The 23,057-nt window shown below is 41.2% G+C and overlaps 1 protein-coding gene across 1 annotated transcript in view; it reads left to right on the top strand.

The window, feature by feature from the left end:
* The window catches only part of LOC136878463 (calcium/calmodulin-dependent protein kinase type IV), a 587,971-nt gene that overhangs the window by 529,116 nt on the left and 35,798 nt on the right, over positions 1–23,057 (top strand). The window contains exons 5-6 of the mRNA XM_067152086.2: positions 20,030–20,185; positions 20,894–21,062. Coding sequence (XP_067008187.2) covers positions 20,030–20,185; positions 20,894–21,062 — 325 coding nt within the window. The remainder of the gene's footprint in view (positions 1–20,029; positions 20,186–20,893; positions 21,063–23,057) is intronic.

Below are 23,057 nucleotides of genomic sequence, written 5' to 3' on the forward strand. Positions count from 1 at the left end.
ATCTTTCTGATTCAGCCGTTGTCATGGGGCTGGTAATGATAATTTTGAGAAGTTTATGAACTTCACTAAAAACAATTGACAATCTATTTTTCCTCAGAAAATTAAACAAATTAATTGCTCCACTAATACTCCGGAAATCTTCTCTTCGGTACATAACTTGAAGTTCTGTTTTGAGTTTTTCTCTTTCAAGCATAGGATAAAATGAACAGACATGGTTAAAAGATTCCTGTGGGAACTTGGTAGAATGTGCCTCGAAGTGAACATCATTCAATAAAACAGAAACTTCCAAATGGCCAGTAAATGAAAATCTCTCTCTTACTTGCATAGAAACCACGTCGCATATTTCTTTGGCCGACACTATTCGTCTACTATGTGGAGAAATATCATCCTTTTTCCTCTTTCGATCCGGTTCTGGAAAGTTTTGTTCAATTTCCCTGTGAATTACATCAACTTGTGCTCTTTCTCTCATTACGTGTTTTTCGAAAGAATCAATGTAATTTCTTATTTGAACACTGTCTTTGTTTCGGGACTGAATTTGATTATATAGAAGATCAACGTGAGGAAATAGACTATGGAACACATATAGCCAGAAAACAAATTCAGGATCACAAAGAATACGTCTTAAGCCACTTGCTTCATTTAATGTGATCTTGTTTTTACATTTCTCTTCAATTTCTTCAAGGCAATCTATTAGATTTTCTCTGTTTTCGTACACCACGTTCACAGTTCTTATGTTATAATTCCAGCGCGTGGGTACAACTTTCGGCATTTTCTTCTTAACGATATTTTCGAGGAAATCCGATCTCTGAGACGAATTCGAAAAGAATGCAGGTATCGCTGATAAATTTGAAAAGAAAATCCTCACTTTAGGAATATGATTTGTTGATTGTTCCATGATAAGATTAAGCTTATGGGCATAGCAATGCACATAATATGCGTACGGATAGTGCTCACGAACCTTTGCCTGAACTCCACCAAGAGAGCCGCTAAAAACATGAGCTCCATCATAGCTCTGTGCAATCAACTTATCGCGAGAATGGCCTACCAGGGGATTAATCTGTTCCAGTAAGGTTTCTGTTATTCCATTCGCCGATTTGTCAGAAGGATAAAAGAATCCCCAGAATCTTTCATGTACCGAGCCGTCGTGAAGGTATCTTAAAACAATGACCAACTGACAATGGTTCGAGATGTCGGTTGTTTCATCACACTGTATACCAAGAAATTCAGCCTCTTTAATCTGTTCAGATATTTCCTCCCTACACACTGCCAGCATGCAACTTAAAATGTCATTTTGAATTATCTTTGACGTTCCTTTAAATACACTAGCTGTTTCTAAGTGTTGCTTCATTACGCTATCCAGATCAGCCGTGAAGTTAACTAATCCCTTAAATACACCTGGATTTAAAGAATTATCTTCTTCATTGTGGCCTCGGAGCGGCAATTCAAATTCCGCACAAAAACGTACGCAAGTGATGAGTCTCTTTAATATTTGCCTGTTCTTGTCCACGATCGAATTATGTTTACGAATAGTTTCACTGTAGTGATCACTTAAACAAGACACGACATTGACTTTACCAAGCATTTCAAAGTCCATAGTACTAGTGATATGTTCTTGGGATCTTTCATGCTTTTTAATTTTCTCATTAATATGCTTGATATCACTTACCCCTGTGGTGATCCATTTATCTCCTTTCCTAGAGCGGGAGAATAGCAGGCAAGGAAAGCAGTAAAAGGTTTCTGAGATATCACTTCCACATATCCACGGGTTCTTGTTATATACGTCAGGAGAATTAATTTGTCTTTGGAAAGCCCTATTTTCATTTTTCTTGATCTCCGATTTTTTCAACGAGAAGTCTGGTGTCGGCCTACCGCACTCCTTCAGTTCGACTTTCTTCTCGATAGAAAGAGAAGAAAACGTAAGTTCTTTAATATGTTCGACGGTAATCATACTGTACGAAGTGCAAACATAACACTACGCCTACATATAAATAACAACCTTTCTCCTAATTTCACCTCGTCACAGTCACCTCACGAGATCATTCATCAACACAAAGCTAAACATCGCGCTCTCCAGTGAGTATGGCCAACATGAGTCAAGTGCGAAGAGACAGTAGTTACAGTCATTACTCGTTTCGTTAGTTAATAATCCTAAAAATTACAAGACTATTTTAAATATTTACTGGCATATTTAACTCAGATAAGTGCTTCAGTAAAATAGTTCCTAGTTTTAGGAGAGAAATGACACAAATTGACCCCTGTTAAATAGAAATCAAATCACCAATGTTTCGGGTAGGTTGGCTGGAACGATGGGCCGCGGCAGAAACGCGCCGGATTCTCCGTTAGAACAGCACATCTCTACCGTGCCTCTGATTGGCTCCCTCAAGGCCAGTCAAGCGAGACTCGGAGCTTTTGGTCCGCTATGGAAGAGCGCCCTCCTGCGCTGGGCCAGCATGATCCTTGGCCAGCAGCGTATCGGGCCGCGGTACAGTTCAACTCGCGCCCTTGATAATAATCTTATAGTAAAATATTTCCCTTGTTAACATTTAAGATTAAAATTCCCCATTTTAATGGAACCCCGTGGGGGGCGCGCGCCTTAGCGCCTCCCAGACGAGCCGCCACTGGTCTGTAGCTTTTGTAACTTACATTTTCTCCATCTAATCGCCTCAGTAGTATAGGCTTAGCCTCTATAACTTCGGAACTGAAGCCCAAATAAGGTTTTAATCTTTTTCTGTGCAAATTACAAGGGGTGCAAGTGTCTGCCTCCGCATCATTTTGATTGTTGGGCCAGTAACTGTAACCTGTGTTTTTTTTCTCCCACAAGGTCCGGTAGAATGGGTATTCGATACACCTGTAAAATTCAAATTCGGTTTTCCGTGGTTTCCCATTTTCACACCTGGAAAATGCTAGGCCTGTATCTTAATTAAGGCCACGGCCGCTTCTTGCCAACTCGTAGGCCTTTCCTATCCCATCGTCGCCATAAGACTTATCTGTGCCGGTGCGACGTAAAGCCACTAGCAAAACACAATATTTTTATTATTTAATGGCGTATGGAATCCGGAGAGACCCGGCGCAAGTCTTTCTAGTTGATTCCCGTGGGCGACCTGCACGTCAGTGAGAATGGGACCCTTCCTAGGATGAACCGACGCGAAATTGGGAGGTTGTGGGTTCGAATCCCACTGGTGTCCGGTTGGCCATTTTTGTTCTGTACTTAACATTTCTTCAACACTAACTAAATTTACGTAACACGACCTAATAGGTTGAAAGTCGGTTTCGATTACAATGCGGTCGTGAAAATCACTATTCATTGACTTGGCCCTCAACGGGCGACTTAAACGCACTCTACAATGTGATGGCAGTAGTGCCAGACCTGTAGCTTAGATCCTTTCCAACAGAACAAAGATCGCCTACGCCACTATAGCTCAATTGGTAGAGCAACCGACGCGAAATCGGGAGGTTGTGGTTTCGGATCCCACTGGTGTCTGGTTGGGCATTTTTGTTCTGAACTTAACATCTCTTCAACACGTACTATATGTACGTAACACGACCTAATAGGTTGAAAGTCGGTTTCGATTACAATGCGGTCGTGAAAATTCAATATTCATTAATCAAGAAATGCTACCTGGAGAATGTATCTTTTTGGTAATATATTGTTAGACCTGGAGAAAGCCTATGACAAGGCACCAAGGGTGAAGATGTAGGATATACTGACGGATAATGACAGATGGAAGGTTATTGCAGGAAATCAAAGGAATTTATGCTGGCAATCAGGCTGGCTACAATGGGAGCTAACAGTGGAAATTCCTTAGTTCAAAGTAGCCGCATTATCACGTGCTGAATTGTGAGCTACTTTCAGTTATCGAGAACTGGACATGTTTCTTATGTGGTCCAAATTCCTTTCGTGAGAAACACTCAGAAATCAAATGTAAATTAAACCTACTGTAGAGTATCCTTGCTCACAATCTTGTAACTTATTTATTACTCTATACAGAATAAAATCATCCGCAAACAGCCTTATCTCCGATTCCACTTCTTTACTCATATTATTTACTAGCTCATGTACCCGTGCTTCGCTACGGAATTCTTCATTGTATACAGAATTCTAGTTAGTTACTGTACACGTTGTGAGCAAGATTGTATTAAATTGCATAGCTCTCGACGTTACCCTAGAAACGCGACGGGGAAGTCACCAAACGTCTTTTCTCATATGATGACTGGGTTAGGGAAAGTTCATTGTAATGATAGGTCCGCTGGCAACGATGGGATAGGAAAGGCCTAGGAGCGGCCGTGGCCGTAATTAAGGTACAGACCCAGCATTTGTGTGGTGTGAAAATGGGAAACCACGGAAAACCATCTTCAGGGCTGCGGACATTGGGATTCAAACCCACTATCTCCCGGATGCACCCTCACAGCCGCACGGCCAACTCACCCGGAAAATTGTAATTCTAGACCAGGGTATACTACTACTACTACTACTACTACTACTACTACTACTACTACTACTACTGAGTGAGTCTCTGCCGTAAATGTACACACTGCTCATTCAAAACAGTGCGTCAGAGTAGGGGTCAAATAGCTGAAATATTATGATGAACCAGTGTGTTACGTACCAGCAGTATCAGAAAATTTATGAACCAGAGAAATGGCATGCTAAAGAAGAACGTTTTTCAACTCCCCAGCTATTTCCCGCCAATATTCAGTCAGGCTGTTATACTCGGTACGCAGCGGTAATCCCATCTATCGGAGTTGAGTGGCAGTGGCACCATAAGAGACAAAGAATATCACAACAAACAATGGTCTATATAATGTTATTGTTGATCAATGTTATGCGCTTTCGATATTGTAGACCTTCACATTTAGTTTTCTTCCGACTCTGAAATACCATTCTTATCATAGCCGGTACGGTAAAACTGATAAAACATAAATGATCGGAAATTGTATTATCTAATAACTTTTGTTATGTAGTACTTTTCGATAGGACCAATAACAGGTATTTAAAAAATAAATTTTTGGTGCCTTACCCTAAACTACAATTTCATCCAGGGTGAATAAAATTGTATATAGCTTAGACTGTAGTTTCTTATTCCCCGACTCTATATACCGATTTGCATTAAATTCTGTTTACCCATTTGCTCATGGCTCGGCACTGATATGGACTTGGCAAGAAAAATACAAATTCATGAATATTTGTGTTATCATAGCTGGTACGGTAAAAATGTATAAAACATAAAAGATCGGAAATTTAATTCTATATAACTTGAGTTATGTAGTATTTATCGATAGGACCACTAATAATAAAAATATATGAGTATTACATTTAAACCTTCCCCTAAACTACCATTTCACTCGGCACGGATAAAATGATTTATAGCCTAGATTGTAGTGGTTCGTCCTCCGACATTTCATACCGATTTTCATGAAATTCTGTTCAGCCGTTTTCTCGTGATACGTGTACAGACAGACAGACAGACAGACAGACAGACAGACAGACAGACAGACAGACAGACAGACAGGAAAAGTAAAAAATGCATTTTCTTGTTACTGTGGACATGAGCGATACAGAAATACCATTCTTTTCAAATTCTGAGCAATGTACAGACAAAACTCTTATTTTATATATATATAGATATGTATAAGAAAACATAAAGGTCCAATAATACTGCCTTGAGGAATTCCCATCTTATTTATTACAGAATCAGATAAAGCTTCGCCTACTATAATTCTCTGAGATCTGTATTCTAGAAATATAGCAACCCATTCAGTCGCTCTTTTGTCTAGTCCAATTGCACTCATTTTCGCCAGTAGTCTCCCATGATCCACCCTATCAAATGCTTTAGACAGATCAATCGCGATACAGTCCATTTGACCTGAATCCAAGATATCTGCTATACTTCTTTTTTTGCTAGTGGCTTAACGTTGCACCTACACAGAGAGGGCATATAAGTGTCTGGTAAGGCCCCAACTAGAGTATGGTTCCAGTGTATGGGACCCTCACCAGGATTACTTGATTCCATAACTGGAATAATCCGAAGGCAGCTCGATTTGTTCTGGGAGATTTCCAACAAAAGAGTACCTAGCGTTACAAAAACGTTGCAAAGTTTGGGCTGGGAAGACTTGGGAGAAGGAAGACGAGCTGCTCGGCTAAGTGGTATGTTCCGAGCTGTCAGTGGAGAGATGGCATGGAATGGTATTACTAGACGAATAAGTCTGAGTGGTGTCTTTAAAAATAGGAAAGATCACAATACGAAGATAAAGTTGGAATTCAAGAGGACAAATTGGAGCAAATATTCGTTTATAGGAAGGGGAGATATGGATTGAAATAACTTATCAAGGGAAATGTTCAATAAATTTACAATTTCTTTGAAATCATCAAGAAAAGGCTAGGAAAATAACAGATAGGAAATCTGCTACCTCGGCGACTGCCCTAAATGCGAATCAGTAGTGACTAATGCTATATTTCATTAATAATAACAACTTAAGAGCATTGTACAATACTTTTTTAAAAATCTCAGATTAGGCACAAAATAAGATTAACGCATTTCAGATAAACTTACCAGAAGTCTGCTTGTCTGTTATGGCATTATGCAATGACTGCAAATCATAATTTTATGGAATTCAATGTTGAATTTGAGAGAAAGAAGCGATTTGAACATAATCCTTAAATAGTATTTTAAAAGGGAGGCCTAAATATTTATTCTCAAATCTCCCCTTTATCCGCCTAATGCTATTTACTGATAAATGTAGTATTTTCACCTGTCTCTCGTCACAGGCCAGAGAAAAATGTAGCTTCAACCGAAGCCTCGGTATCGTTTATAGGTTTTTACAGTATGGACCTACTGACGTCTAAGTGGTGCTGAATAATTGCATCCGGAGCACGATGAGTGCGTCTGAGTGTCATGAAAGGCACTACTCATAGGACCGATTGTGCTGCAATACTACCGTACTTTCTGTCCCAGTGAAGAAAGCAATGGGAAACTACCTCAGTCCTGTTCCTTTGCCGGGCTGAGTGACTCAAACGGTTACGGCGCCTAGCTTTCTGAACCGAAGTTGGCAGGTGGTATCTGCCAGGCTCAGTCCGGTGGTATTCGAAGGTGCTCAAATACGTCAGCCTCGTGGCAGTAGATATACAGGCACGTAAAAGAACTCCTGCGGGACAAAATTCCGGCACCTCAGCGTCTTCTTTCATCATCATTATTATTATTATTATTATTATTATTATTATCATCATCATCATCATCATCATTGCCTTGTACGCCTCGCTATAGCGCCATCGTCGGCTTTTTTAATTTCTCTATAATGGCATAACATTTGTTGGAGCTACTTCGGGGTCCAACGGCCTCCGGGGTGAAGACTTTAAAGACAGACACCTTCTTTATAATTAGTCCAGTCGAGAAGTCATATCTAGTGAAATAATAAAATGAACTCAGTCCTCTCAACGACGTCGAAACTGATAAATTTTACTTTTATTGACATGTCTCAGACTCATCCTTGGCTTTGACACCACGAAAATGAAAGAGGTATAAGCAATACTTGTAATACCATTCGTTATGCAGCCAGTCCCTGTGATAAATGGTGTAATGGTGTTGCTCATAGGGTCAGTCGGTGAGTTCATTTTAGTGGGCTTGGCAGACTGATATTTAATAGCTTCTTCTGGCTCATTGAGGAAAGCAGCGGGAAACAACAACACTTCTCATTTCCCTAGAGTGGCTCTCCAGTGATGCCTAAGCTATCGATAACAGACGACGGTGGGGCTGTTGGGGATCCAATGAGCTTTCGGAATGAAAACTCAGCATACAAATACAATAACAAAGTACCTTGTGGGACATTGTGAGGTAGAGCGAAACCAATGGTCGCAAAACCTCGCAGATTAGAGGCGTATTGTGAATACTACCAGCTCAACAGAGCGCAGGCTAGAAGTGGATTTAGTTCGTCGTAGTGAGCAAGAACGCAGACGGGGACTGTGAGCACCGTCTCTACCTCAGTGTTCACAATAAAATAACAATTAAAAGAGAAAATCTGTTTAGCATTATAGGAATACAATTCGTTTCACCTGCATTTACTTCTTCTGTTGATTTTTCATTTAATTATATATTTTAGACATTGCCAATTTGCAACATGAATCTTACCTCACTGGGCTTTCAAAATTAGGGATTATCTCATAAGTGGCCCGCCCATACTAACCTTCCATGAAGAATGACATATTTTAGACGAATTCGCCTTCGTGATTTTAGGATGTACTGTTTTTTAAAAGAAACCTGCTCACAAATGAAACATAACTTGACACGAACTGCCCTATATTACCTTCCACTTTGAATACTTCACTAAAAGTCAAACTTAGCTGTAACTGTCATGAACTTTGTAGTATGGCACGTTATGTTTCATTGCATATTACTCCTGTTGGCACTCATCAATATTTTAGAGCACAGTAAACATTTCACGTTATCGTTAAGACTGCAGGAAAAAATATATTCTCACATTCCACCGTAAACATACGTTTCCGTGGTTTTGAAACATGTCCGTATATGGTGTAATATATACATAGCACAAACAATATTCGAGCAACACTGCGGGTCCACTGATATCTCTTCTAAGCTAAACGAAGTGGTTGGGCGAGGAGGGGTATGTTTTGAGTTCTGTGCTCATGGGCATGCCTCGCAAGACCACATTTTGTCACAGCTGATACCATGATACTGAGAATTGATTACAGGATCACTCTACAATAGCTAGCACAGTTATATAGAAAAGCTGACAGATACAACGCATAGCATATAATAAAAGCAAGAGTGACGGTTTTCAAAATACGCCACATAAACCACAGCACAAGAAGTGCTGATAACACCATTTGTTTACAAAAAGCAGGACGAGAACATGGTAGACTAGGTACTATAATTACAAATGATCGCACTAAAGTTAATTGCTTCAGTTATCTCTTTAACTTACGGAGTGTAATTAAGTTCAATTAAATGTGAGTGGCGCTGTCTTTAGCACTCATCCAACCGGTTATGAAAACAGGCCTAGTAACTAGTGTATCATCATTTCCACGATTAGATGGTTTAGTAGCGCAGCCCTGCCTCATGTCTTCAGAAGAAAATGATTGAGTTCTCCAATGAATTACGGTATTCTATTAAACGATATATCAAATTAAATTCAGTGTACCGAGCTCGATAGCAGCAGTCGCTTAAGTGCGGCCAGTATCCAGTAATCGGAAAATAGTGGGTTCGAGCCCCACTGTCGGTAGCCCAGAAGATGGTTTTCCGTCGTTTCCCATTTTCACACCAGGCAAATGCCGGGGCTGTACCTTAATTAAGGCCACGGCCGCTTCCTTCCACTTCCTAGGCCTTTCCTATCCCATCGTCGCCATAAGACATATCTGTGTCGGTACGACGTAAAGCAAATAGAAAAAAATCAGTGTAATATCCAGACTATTCTGAAAAGAGGCCTGAGATTTAAACATACCATTACTGGCTAATCTCCCACGCTGGTATCTTCATCCTGTCGCGATGTGGGAGCTTGCGTGCCTAAGTGATCCTGAGAGCTATACCGGCGGGAGCATAAGCTCCTGGTAGGACCACCCAAGCCGGAAAGGTCAAAAGTGATAGGCCAGACTAAGAGGGATACCTGGTCCTCCAGGTTGGGGGTTGATCATGGGGCTAACAACCCTATATCGGAAAAATCAACTCGTTACGAAACTCATAGACAAGAATAGCCGGACTGATGATAATGGTAAACGACCCACGCGAGGAAATGGAAGATGCAAACGGAAATATGATATGTATATAGCAACCTGGAACGTGCGAACCCTGAATAAACCAGAAGCCCTAAACAGTCTGAAACAAGAAATGGAGAAATATAATATTGGAATAGCAGCAATTCAGGAAGTCAGATGGAAAAGAAATGGTGTTTTTAGAAGTGGTAGATATACAGTGCTGCATAGTGGTGGAGCCAGGGGTACAATAGGTGGCACAGGCTTCCTAGTGGATGACAGATATAAGTCAGCAGTTTTGAATTTTAAACCTGTAAATGAAAGAATATGCACGCTAAGAATGAAGGCCCATTTTTTCAATATCACCTTTGTGTGTGTGTGTGTGTGTGTGTGTGTGTGTGTGTGTGTGTGTGTGTGTGTGTGTGTGTGTGTGTGTGTGTGTGTGCACCTACAGAAGAGGCTGAGGATGAAGAGAAAGATATGTTCTATGGACAATTGGAACAAGAAATAGAATGCATCCCAAGACAAGATGTAAAAATCATACTAGGAGATTTCAACGCTAAAGTGGGTAAAGAAGAAGCCTATAGACAGACAGTTTGAAGGAAAGTTTGCATGATGAGTCAAATGATAATGGACAGAGGCTAATTGATTTTGCCATGGGAAACTCGATGGTGGTGAAGAGTACATGGTTTCAGAGAAAGAATATACGGAAAGCCACATGGTGTTCACCAGATGGTGTCACCTTTAATCAAATAGACCCTGTAGTAATCGATACGAGACATGCATCTGATATTCTACAAGTTGACAGTTGTAGGGGAATTGGTTGTGATTCGGACCATTACTTAGTACGGGTAAAATACAGGCAACGTATTGCAAACTTACAGATCTGCTAAGAAAGGGAAAGCTCCAAGGAGATATATGGTCTCAAAATTGAAAGATAACGAAACTGCGCAGTTATACGAATCCAGGATGGAGAAGAAATTGGAGGCTAAACAACAAAGCTGGGCAGTGGAAAACATCGAAGGAAAGTGGACTTTATTGAAGGATGCATTGCAGGAAACTGCGGATGAAGTACTAGGAGTGGAAGCAAAGACTGAAAGGCAAGGATGGTTTGATGATTACTGTACAAGAGCAATTGAGGAGAGAAATGAAGCAAAGAAGAAAATGTTTAGCAGGAAAACAAGAACATATGTAGAAGAATTTAGGAAGAAGAGGAAAGAGGCAGACAGAATTTGTAGGAGAAAGAAGAGAGAGGTAGAGAGGAAATGGATGAAAGATTTGGAGGAATAATATGATATGCAAGAAGTACGGAAATTCTATGGGAAAATAAATGACTTACAGAAAGATTTTCAACCACATGCTGTATTCTGTAGAGATAAAGAAGGAAACATGATTGAGGGAAGAGACCGGATTCTTGACCGATAGGCGGAATACTTTAGTGAACTGTTGAATATGGCTACAGAGACGGTAAGATTGGAAGAAGAGGAAGAAGATGATGGGCAGCCTTGGCAAGATCCTAGCCTAGATTTAAAACCAGTGCCTGCACCATCTATAGAAGAAGTGAGGACGGCAATTAAGTACTTGAAGAATAATAAGGCTCCAGGAAGTGATAACATCTCAGCTGAGATGATTAAATACGGGGGTGAACAGTTGACGCAACTTGTTCACCAACTAATTGTGGAAGTTTTGGAAACAGAACAAATGCCATAGCACTGGAGCTTAGCAATTATTTGCCCAATTCATAAGAAGAAAGATGAAGCAAATTGTGAAAATTAGAGGTATATCTTTGCTTAGTGTGGTCTGTAAGGTCTTAGCCAAGGTTTTGTCTATGAGACTCACTCCACTGGTTGAGCAGATTCTAGGAGACTACCAAAGTGGCTTTCGACAGGGTAGATCAACAACAGACCACATCTTCACTGTCAGGCAAATAATGGAGAAACGCTATGAATATAATGTGGATGTGCATCAGCTGTTTGTGGATTTTCGGCAGGCTTATGATAGTGTGAAAAGGTGTAAACTGTATCAAACAATGATGGACATGGAGTTCCCAAATAAATTGATAAGACTGGTACAAATGACCCTAACGGGTACTAAATGCATTGTTAAAATAGAAGGAAATCTTACTAAAGAGTTTGAAGTAAACCAAGGTTTGCGGCAAGGGGAAGTGTTATCTACCCTGCTCTTCAATGTGGTTTTGGAGCGTGTGATGAGAAAGGTGGAGGTCAGTAATCCAGGCGGTACGCTGTTCAACCGTGTAACACAGAATCTGGCGTATGTTGATGATGTTGATATGCTTTATAGAAGATTGAAAGACCTAGAGGAAGGACTGGATAGATTAGAAAAGGAAGGAGGAGAAATGGTCCTAAGAGTGAATAATGCCAAAACTCATTACCTGTTTGCATCTGGGAGGACCATAGTTAGGGAAGACAAGTGCATACAAATGAATGGGATTAACTACGAGAGATGTGAAAGGTTTAAGTATTTAGGAGTGCTGGTGACAAAAGATAATGACATGAAAGAGGAAATAAAAGCGAGGATTGCTGCAGGCAATAGGACTTACTTAGCTTTACTGAAAGTGTTTTGATCACGCAGCCTTGGTAGAAGATTAAGGCTGACAGTCTATCGAACAGTATTACGACCAGTAGTAACTTATGGTTCTGAAACATGGACAATGACCAAAGGAGATAAAGAACTGTTGAACAGATGGGAGAGAAAAATACTGAGAAAGATTTTTGGCCCAGTGAAGGAAGGGGAATTTTGGAGAATAAGGAAGAACAAGGAACTGGAAGAACTCTATGGACATCCAAGTATCGTAACCGAAATAAAAAGCAACAGATTAAGGTGGTTGGGACACGTGGAGAGAGTGCCGGATAATAGGGCTGTCAAGAAGATCTACAAAGGAAATCCAGGTGGTAGAAGATGGAAAGGAAGACCACGGAAAAGATGGCTGGATGAGGTGGAGGAGGATTTAAGAAAGATGGGAATAAGAAGATGGAGGAGGCGTGCAGAAGATCGTGAAGATTGGGCTAGAATCGTCAGAGAGGCCAAGGCCCTACAAGGGCTGTAGCGCCGAGGAGTAAGTAAGTAAGTAAGTAAGTAAGTAAGTAAGTGTATTACTGGCTAATTAAGTCACTTTCTTACATGCTTACGTTGAATTACCATCATCACGGAAATGAAAATTGCACCGTTTGGAGATCTGAGGTTCAAATCCTAGCATTGGTATTGTTACCGTTCAAATAAATAAATAAATAAATAAATAAATAAATAAATAAATAAATAAATAAATAAATAAATAAATAAATAAATAAATAAATAAATAAATAAATCATACGTAATAAGAGTGAAGAGACAGTATGTCGTAAGCTGAACACAAATCTATCAACAGCTGAGTTAAGAATGAACTTAAAGAGTGACAATAATGAATTGGGTTCAGTGATACAGTCACGCAAGGTGAATGGCACACGCAATATGCCTTACGTCGCACCGATACGGGTAGGTCCTATGGCTAGGAGTGGTAAGGAAGTGGCCGTGGCCTTCATTAAGGTACAACCCCATCATTTGTCTGGAGTGAAAACGGACACCAGGGAAAACCATCTTCAGGGCTGCCGGCAGTGAGGTTCAAACCCACTATTTCCCGATTGCAAGGTCACAGCTGCGCAACCCTAACTGCAAGGCCAACTCGCTCGCCAAGGCGACTAGAGGAGGATAACAAAGGACTTGGCCAGTCCATCCATTATCTAAAGGCTAAGCCTTGTCTCTGCAGCCACATCCCACGGTCTTCAGCAGTCCTCTTCATCGTGACGTAGGAAGCGAAACCCAGCTGAGTGATTATATTCCTAAGGTATGAGAGACGTGGTCTTCCTCTTGACTTCTTCTCTAGGACCTTTCCTTCGAAGACATTCTGGAGAAAGGCGTCATGACGTAGAACGTGTCCAAGAAATTTAGCTTTCCTCTGCTCTATTGAATAAATTAAGGTTCGTTTCTCATTAACGGCATTCAAGATTTGGATATTAGTCTTTTTTTCTGTCCAACTCGTCCCTGTCAGTCTTCTACAGAACCACATTTCCGCAGCTTCTAGTATTGATTGTGCTTGCTTTCCCAAAGTCCAGGTCTCACAACCGTAAGTTAGCACACTCCAAACAAAGGTTTTAACACATTTCTTCCTGGTTTCAATTCCTATTTTGTTATTTAACAATAGATTTTTCCTGCTTTGAAACACTTGTTATACCACAGCAATTCTTCTTTTGACTTCAGTCAGGCACTGATTACAATTGGTAATAACACTCCAGATAACAAAATTCTTTAACCTGATCTATTTTTTCACAGTGTAATTTAATGTTTGTTTACAATTCAGTCTTCTTCTTTTGAACGACCATCATGTTCGTTTTCTTTGTGTTTATTTTTAGCCTGAACTTCTCTAACTTGCTGTTTGGTATACCGAGCATCCTAGTCATTTTGTGCTCTGAATCAGCTATCAATGCAATATCATCTGCAAAGCGAATACTATGAATATGTTTATCATTAAAATTTATCCCTTTGGGTTTTTCTTTTACTGTTCCAATAGCGAATTCTATGAAGATATTAAACAGATATGGTGATAAGGGACAGCCTTGCCGCACTCCTCTTCTTATTCTTGCTTCTCTTGTCGTACCATTGATGTTTATTTCTGTGTTTTGTGTTCTATACAGGTTAAAAAACAAACATATGTCCTTCCAATCAAGACCCAACGTTCTCAGAGAGAAGTAAAAAGCAAGTTTTATGCGGATGACTTTTCATTTCAAAATTCTCACATGCATTGAGAGAAAAGTAATAGTGAAGAGAGGAAGAAGCAGAGGAGATCACAGTACTACCGTAGTTGGGAAGAGTGTTTTGGAGGCATTTGCTTCCTTCACAGAGGCTTGGATTTCAGAATGTTACTAATATTTTCTCTTTATGTCCAGTTGTAGTTCTTTGTCGAAAGTATGCTGACGTGATGCCTATCTCTGAGGTAGGCAGCCCACACAACATACGCGTGAGACAAGGATGCAGCATGCCATTCGATGTCCAACAACAGACTAATCATCTGGGAAAAATGTCATTTGTTTCTTTGTTTGTTCGTTGATGTCAATCTATGCAAGGGGTACGGGAAATCGTGGTCAACTTCCCAAAATACTTATCAGGTGCATGAGTCCAACAGTATTGTTAATGTGGTGTTTGTACAAATATGTGTTTCTTCTTCTTCTTCTTCTTCTCCTTCACATTTATCTATCCACCGCTCAATTTAGGCCTCTTCCACTATTTTCTAGTCTCTTCGCTCTTGTGCCACCTCGTACTGCTGTGTTCCTGCTGACTTCCTTAGATCACCAAGTCATCTCTTCTGTGATCTTTGTATAGCACGTATTATTCCCGTATCTCCGCGGTCTGCAGTGAGCAATCCTAGGGGGAGGGGTTAAGTTCATCTGTTGAGATTTTGTCTAGTTACGTGTTCCACCCTTTCCATTTCAATCTATCAATTATCTCATGGGCATCTGTTACCAGCGTTCTTCTTGGTATTTTCTCTTCTCGATTTTTGTCCATAAGATTGGTACTCAGCATCCGACATCCCATAGCGCGTTGTGTGTGTTATAGCTATAAAGCGCTCGCCTTTATTAGAGTCAAGGGCTCTAGGACATGGGTTGTAAGTGATACGATGTGTGCACTGTATATTTGTAATTCTTTGGTGACCGTGGTCTACGTGTTGGGTAGGTACCAATTAGCCGGATACCAATAATTTTTCTGGTGAAACTTCCAACCCAGGATCGACCAGGAATCGAACTTCAGCCGTCTGAGTGGAACGCCATTGTATTAATCACGTCGAATAATAATCATACTCATCATTGTAGTCTCTCGAAGACAGGCGGAACTTTATGAAATACCTTAATTTTCTATTTGATTAACAGATCCCACTACCGCTGATTTTAAGTGCCACATAGGGACTTGGAATGTATAACATTGATAGAGTATTATACCTATTTGGGGTGTGGCACGAGTGAAAATTTGTCATCTGTTTCTAAGTTGCCACTACTGCCAACCAATCAGCGCCCAGCTCATTCCTATAAATACTGTAAACTTGAACTTTATGTACACTGCCTGATAAATAAATATTGAAGCACACGGAAGGAGAGGAGGAAACGAAATGACACTTCTTCACGTGTTGAGAGGGCATGTGTTGTTATTTCAGTGATTACAAAATAGTGTCAAATTTACAAAGAACTTGGTTGCACAAGCCCATTTATCAGTATGGCGTTGCACCCCATCTGGTCTGGATGCATGCACTCCTTCGGTTGGGAAGGGGATCACAAATCCAGTGTATCCTATCCTGAGGCAAGCTGGCCTACAAATGTTGCAACTGGTCCTTTATATCCTGGATACAGGCACTGGGATGGAGTTGACGTCCGAGCTGGTCCATAATATGTTCTATCGGGGACAGATCTGGGGATCTCGCTGGCAACGGGAGTACTTCAATATCACGGAGACAGTTCGTAGAGACGAGCATTGTCCTTTTGAAAACTGCACCATGATACTGTCGCATGAGCGGTAACGCATGAGGATGCAGGATGTCCGCGACGTACCGTTGTGCCGTCAGAGTTCCCCCAATCATTACCAGCCGCGATCTGAAGTCATACCCGATGGCTCACCATACCATGACGTTAGGAATAACACCGCTGTGGCTCTCCAAAAACATTGGAAGAATAGGACGTCTCCCCAGGTCGCCGCCATACTCGCAGACGATGGTAATCCGGGGTAGTGCAGAGCCGCAATTCATCGCTGAACACAGTGCAATGCCATTTATCAGCAGTCCATGCTTCCCGGTCATGGCACCACTCCAAACGCAGCCGTTTGTGTTGTGGTGTTAACGGCAGGCTACGCATGAGACGGTAATTCCCTAGCCTGGCTGCTGCTAGTCTCCGACCAATGGTGCGGGATGATGCAGAATGTTGCAAGGAACCACTTCAATGGAAGGCGCAGATGTGAAGTGATTACGATGTGCTTGGTGCACAATTCGGCGATCATCCCTTGTGGTTGTTAGACCTGGTTAACATGAACCTTGACGACGAGTATGACTGCTCTCACGTTCACATGAAGTCCAACATCGGGCCACTGTCAGATCCGAATGTCCCACAAATCTGGATATTGCACGATTCGAACAGCCGGCCAAACGGAGACCAAAATGAGGCCCCTATCAAACTCTGTCAGGTGCTGAAAACGCTGTCTCACCCGAGTTTGCGGCATCTCCGTGTCCTGCACAGTGATCACTCAACATATGACGCTTTTCACGCCTCATATACCCTACCAGGCCTGGTAACAACACTAATGCACTCCGGTGGCCGTTCTACCTGTCACAGAGAATTGCAACTCTGATCATTTACCTACCCACCAATCTAAAATTCCGGGTGATTTAATTTTTTGTCGGGGAGTGTATATTTCTGGATCTTGTATTGTGCGACCAAGAGTGAGGTTCTCCTCACAAGGAGACTGCGGACGAGACTGGGGCAGCATGTAAGGTAGGCGGCTTATCTGCTTGTGACGATGGGTGTACCGCGACTGCCTTAGTTTTGATGTAGAGTTTTTTATCTCGTTAGTGTGTAATATGTAAGTTTCTTGGCTATTCGCGGAAGGAGTGTAATCGCCCTAATTAGTATGATGTAATTAGTATGTACAAGTGTGTACCCTAGTTTCCCTTGGTGACTAAGCTTTTCTAAATTCTAAATGTATTTCTTTTTTCGTTTCTGCTTTAAATATCTTCTCCTCTTATTCACTAATATCGCTTATCCTCTCTGTCATCGGGCCTTCTGCCCCATTAGGTGTTATGGCAAGTCATGTCACGGGATTGTTTGAGTGGTTCAGAATCCCAGCATATTTTGTTTCCGGCCATTTCTATTCAACCTTTTGTTTTGGTCATTCTTCGGTCGTATAATATGAGCTTCTGCTCCTGTCTTCTAGATCATTCTGATCTATCTTTCGTTATTGCTTCCCCTTGCGATAAGGGCATCGTGTGTCATGAAAAGTTGTTTAGCGTTTCAACCGGGTAACGAAATATAAATGTGAATTTGTGGCCCATCTGTCCGTTGATAATAAAACGTAGGACTTTTTCTCCTCTACTTTATACACTCATGTTCATAAAAACCAGAAAAACTTGAAATACTATAGATAGGAAGTTCATATTCACAGGTCATGTGCAATAGAATGTTCTGAAGAAATAATTAGGACTTGAACCATGTCGGCCCTCGTGTTTAAGGTCCACATCGATATCTCGGCGCACCACCACCGACTGGTAAAATGTGCCTGCGGCTCTCGTTGTCGCTATAAACCGAATGTAATGGATCAATGTAACTTGAGTAGACGTGCAGGATGCCTCGCAGACGTATTCCAGAACCGTATCGTCAAATTAGTTAGTTTGAAAGAGGGCGCATTATTGGCATGAGATAACGTGATGCATCCATCCGGAAAATTGCTCTTCGTGTGGGACGAAGTGTGTCGGCAGTGCAACGGGTGTTTACAGAATAGTTTATAGAAGGCCGTAGAATATGACGAGATGGGTCTGGTCGCACAACCCAGACCACCCCCGAGAAGATAGTCACCGCATCCTAATGGCATTGCAGGACATATCTGCGTCCTCCTCAGCCCTGGCGCAACAGTGTAACAGTGTGACACATCGTACACTATCAGGAGTGACAGTCCGTCGCCGTTTATTGCGGTCTGAGTTACCAACGCGTCGTCCATTCCTCCACCTACCTTTGACTAATGTGCATAAACATGCTAGACTGCAATGGTGTATGGAACGACGTCACTGCGGACAGGAATGGCAGCAGATAGTGTTCTCAGACGAATGCAGGTTCTGTTTGTTTGAAAATGATGGCCGGATTTAGGTTCGCCGCAGACAGGGAGTGAGGCATCACATTGACTGCATTCACACAAGACATACAGCGCCAACTCAAAGCCTTATCGTGTGGGGTGTTATTGGGTAAAACCACACATCACAGTTGGTGCGTGTCGAGGGCACTGTGACCAGTTTGACCTACGTGAATGACATCCTGCGACCCGTAGCCATACCCTTTCTGCACGATAACTCAGACGCCATATTTCAGCAGGACAATGCCTGACCACGTATTGCTGCACGAACACGCGCCTTCTTGCTGTCATAGGATGTCAGACTGTTGCCCTCGCCCGCCCGAGCACTGGACTTGTCGCCAATCGAAAATGTGTGGGATATCGTGAAACGACGGGTCCGCCGCTATGACCGAATGCCAACCACCAAAGATGAATGCAGCATGGTTGGCCATACCACAGGACGTCATTCGCGCCTTATCCGCGTCGATGCCATCATGCACAGAACAAGTTATCAGTGTGCATGGATGACTCAGTGCCTGCTAGGCACCAGGACACATGATGAACCTACGTGACTGAAATGATAGTCGATTCTGCAGAACATACTAATGAACATGTCCAGTGAATATGAAATTCCTATCTCTAGTTTTTCAAGGTGTTCTGTTTTTATGAACATGAGTGTATTTTTGAACTAGTAAGGAAGCTTCAGCTTCTTGTGTTGAAAACCAAAGATTCTCATTACCAGATATTATCTGCACCAAAGGTTCTCTGTACCGAAGATTAGGTTAAAGACTAACTAGTCTTGCTATATGTATAGCCTACCAAATGTGATCTACTTACCATGTGTTCAGGACCGACAAGTCTTGTAGAATGGGAGCTCCTTCTCCCCGGCTTATGATTAAGCTCTACCAGGCAAGTTGGCCGTGCGGTTAGGGCCGCGCAGCTGTGATCTTGCGTCCAGGAGATAGTGGGTTCGATTCCCACTGTCGGCAGCCCTGAAGATGGTTTTCCGCGATTTCCATTTTCACACCAAGCAAATGCTGGGCTTGTACTTTTATTATGGTCACGGCCTCTTTCTTCCAACCCCTAGCCCTTTCCTATTCCATCGTCACCGTAAGACATATCTGCAGCGGAGCGACGTAAAGCAAGTTCTTAAAAAAAAAGCTCTAAAGCTTATCTTGTTATTTTCTCTTATAAATATTTATTGCTATCTCTTGGTAACGTTTGTTAAATTGTTGTTGTTTTGGAACTAGAGTCAACTTGACCTGACCTGTTCCTGGCTTTCTTGACCGGGTCCTCTGCATCTCGTACTAACAGCTCCCCTGTTGATCGCATGAGGGCTGAGTGTACACCTGTACCAGGGTATTGTATCATTCCGCTGGAAAACTATAAAGATTTTCTTGATTTGAATGAAGTGATCTAATCTTGCTCATTTTCAAAGCATTGTTATCAACGTCGTATCTATATTGTGTGTTGTTTCAGGTACATTTGAGGGACGTGTTCGAAATAGAGAGTGAAGTGCAACTAGTCCTGGAGCTTGTATCTGGAGAAGAGTTATTCGAGCGGATAGCAGGCTGTGGTCAGTACACCGAGAGAGACGCTGCTGCGGCTGTGCGCCAAGTGCTCGGCGCATTACAGGTACTCAACTACAGCAACCTAAACAAGTATCTAGATGTTTTACTAAACAATGTATCAGGTACGAAAGTAAAGCTTCTTGTGGCTGAAAGCTTCTATTTTAATTCCCCTTAAACAAAATCAGTGATCAGAAACAAATTGTTCACGAGATTTATGTACGGTGAATACTCAACCCGAAGAGTGGTTGGATTCTCAACAACTCCCTCATCCGCTGTTGTATTGTTTTATATACTGTAGTCAATTAAGACAAATATAGTCATGCGTCTCATAATCATAATACTCCATCTGAATATCATAATCGACACCCGAACCAACATCATAATTTTTTCCATATCATCTACAATTGAAAAATTTAAACACAGAAATAACACACAGTGTGGACTGACTATGACTGAACTAAATATGGAGATGCAAGCAAATGCAAGCTCGTAAGTCATTACAATGTATAAGTTTTCTCATAGTTCGACCACTCATAGAATAATTTAAAAAACATACTTAGATTTCACAAATGCTTTCCAGAAAATCAAATGTCACCTAAGTATTGTTAAGATGCATCACTGAATGAGGACGATATCTTAATGTTTGTCATCCAATGAAATACAGGCATTATTTGGTAATCATATCCTATGCAAGTTTCAATGAAAGTTCTAGTGAACTTAAATTATTAATAAGATTAATTACCATCAACACCTTTTACAACCTTTGTTTCAGTATCTTCACTCAAAAGGAATTATTCACCATGACATCAAACCTGAGAACATCCTCTATGAAACAGAAGATGAGAACTCTCGTCTCAAGCTGACAGACTTTGGCCTTAACAAAGTTCTTCACAACGGTCATCTTGCCATGAACACACTCAGGGGCACAATAGGATACTGTGGTATGTTTACGGCCATATCTAAAAAATAAGTATTATTATTATTATTATTATTATTATTCTGTCGTTTGGGCCAACAAAAGGCCACGTCATTTCAACTACTTTCGTTTTATTCTGCTTTCCTTAAGTTTTTCCTGTCCTCTTACTTTCTCTCTTCACTCCACCCCTTTCCTGTCTTTTGGTCCGGTTTCTCTTCGAAGCTCCGGAGTGTTTTAGGTTTTTCCTTAAGAGAATTCCACTTTTCAATATCTTTGTTTGACTCGCACTTCTTGCAGGCTCCTGTCCACCACGGTGTACCAGGTTCCGTTGGTTTTCTTATCTAGAAAACAGGTGAAGATCCGATCTCCCTGTGCACATTCGGGCCAGGGGACCGAATTGCGTCAGTGATATTTTCCACGTACATATTTAGTTCACGGATTTCTCCTCAATTCCTTCCTTTATTTGACAGGTCAAATAATTTTCCACAAGATCTTTCGTTCTTGATTTCCAGTTTTTCTAACAGAATTGCCCTATTCTTTACGAGCCATTCAGCTGCACTAAAGGTCTCCGGTCGGATGACTCTGCTGTAGTGCCTGAGCTTGGCGTAGAGGATTGTAGATCTTTCATTGTAGATTCCTCTGATCCGGCGTTTTGGCTGAATGGTCAGCGTAGTCGCCTTCAGTTCAGAGGACCCGGGTTCAATTTCCGGCGGTGCCGGAGATTTTAATTACATTTGGTTAACCCCTTCAACTCGGGGACTGGATGCTAAGGTTCTTCTTAATAGCCTACACATCTTAATTTACACACAGCACATTATACCACTGACCACCAAAGAAACGCGCAATAGTGAATACATCCCACTACATAGAGTTGACGCCAGGCAAGACATCCGGCCGTTAAACATAGCTTAATCCATACAGAGAGCCGACCCCAAGTAACGGGGTTATGGCAAATAAAAGGAAGATTGAAGATACCACTGCTTAATTGGTACACCTTTTCCATTTTGCTCATCAGGAATACGAAGGCTGCTTTATCGGAGATGTTGGGTTTAATTCTTTTGTCTCGATAGATGAACTTCCTGTCCGTTTTATCTTTTCCCTCTCCCACGTTCATCTCTTCGGGTGCCAGCGTGATATTCGTTATGAACTCAGTTTCTTATAAAGATATCCGAAGGCCCACCTTCACCATCTGTTATTTTTTTTTATTATTAACAATAATAATCATATTAATATAATTATTATTAAAAAGAAGAAGAAAAATAGAGGTTAACACACTATAAAACAAATATAATTCTCTTTGTGCAACATTTTCAGTAAATAATTAAGCATAACCAGACTTCTGGAATGAAGATACAGGTATAATTTTGTATCACGTGGTATTTGCGAGTAGCACGAGTCCAGAAAGCATCCTGCTCCTCAAAGTTTTTCCAGTGATGTGAATTAAATTATAATAATATTTTTTAAATTTATTTATTTGTCATAATTCTGTTCCTCTCCACGTCCAACAGACACTATTCATGAATTGAATAAATGAATGCGTGGATGAATGAACGAATGAATGATTTACTTAATGATTGCGTGACTGAATTGTATTCATGCATGCATGAGTGAATAAATACTTCTCTCCCAGTCACGGATAACCACCGACTGGGGAGAGAGAGCATTCCTAACTGAATGAGTCGGTGAATGAATGCATGGATGAATTTATGAATGAATGAATGCGTGAATGGATGAATTAAGTGCATTCAGCCTATAACTACAAAGCATGAGCAGCTACAGAGAGACTACCTATTCAGAAGGAACGTATGAATGAATGAATGAATGAATGGATGAATGAATGAATAGAATTCATGAATGCATGAAAAGTAAAGGAAACTCTTCACTCCCAGTAACGGATAACCAGTAACTGCGGAGAAAACCATCATTATTGAATGAATGAATAGAGTAATGAACGATTGAAAGAATGTTCTTATCCTACAGCTGCGGAACACCACCAGCTGAGGAAGAAATTGGAATAATA

The sequence above is a fragment of the Anabrus simplex genome, chromosome 1 (assembly GCF_040414725.1).
Source record: "Anabrus simplex isolate iqAnaSimp1 chromosome 1, ASM4041472v1, whole genome shotgun sequence".
Taxonomy (NCBI): Eukaryota; Metazoa; Arthropoda; class Insecta; order Orthoptera; family Tettigoniidae; genus Anabrus; species Anabrus simplex.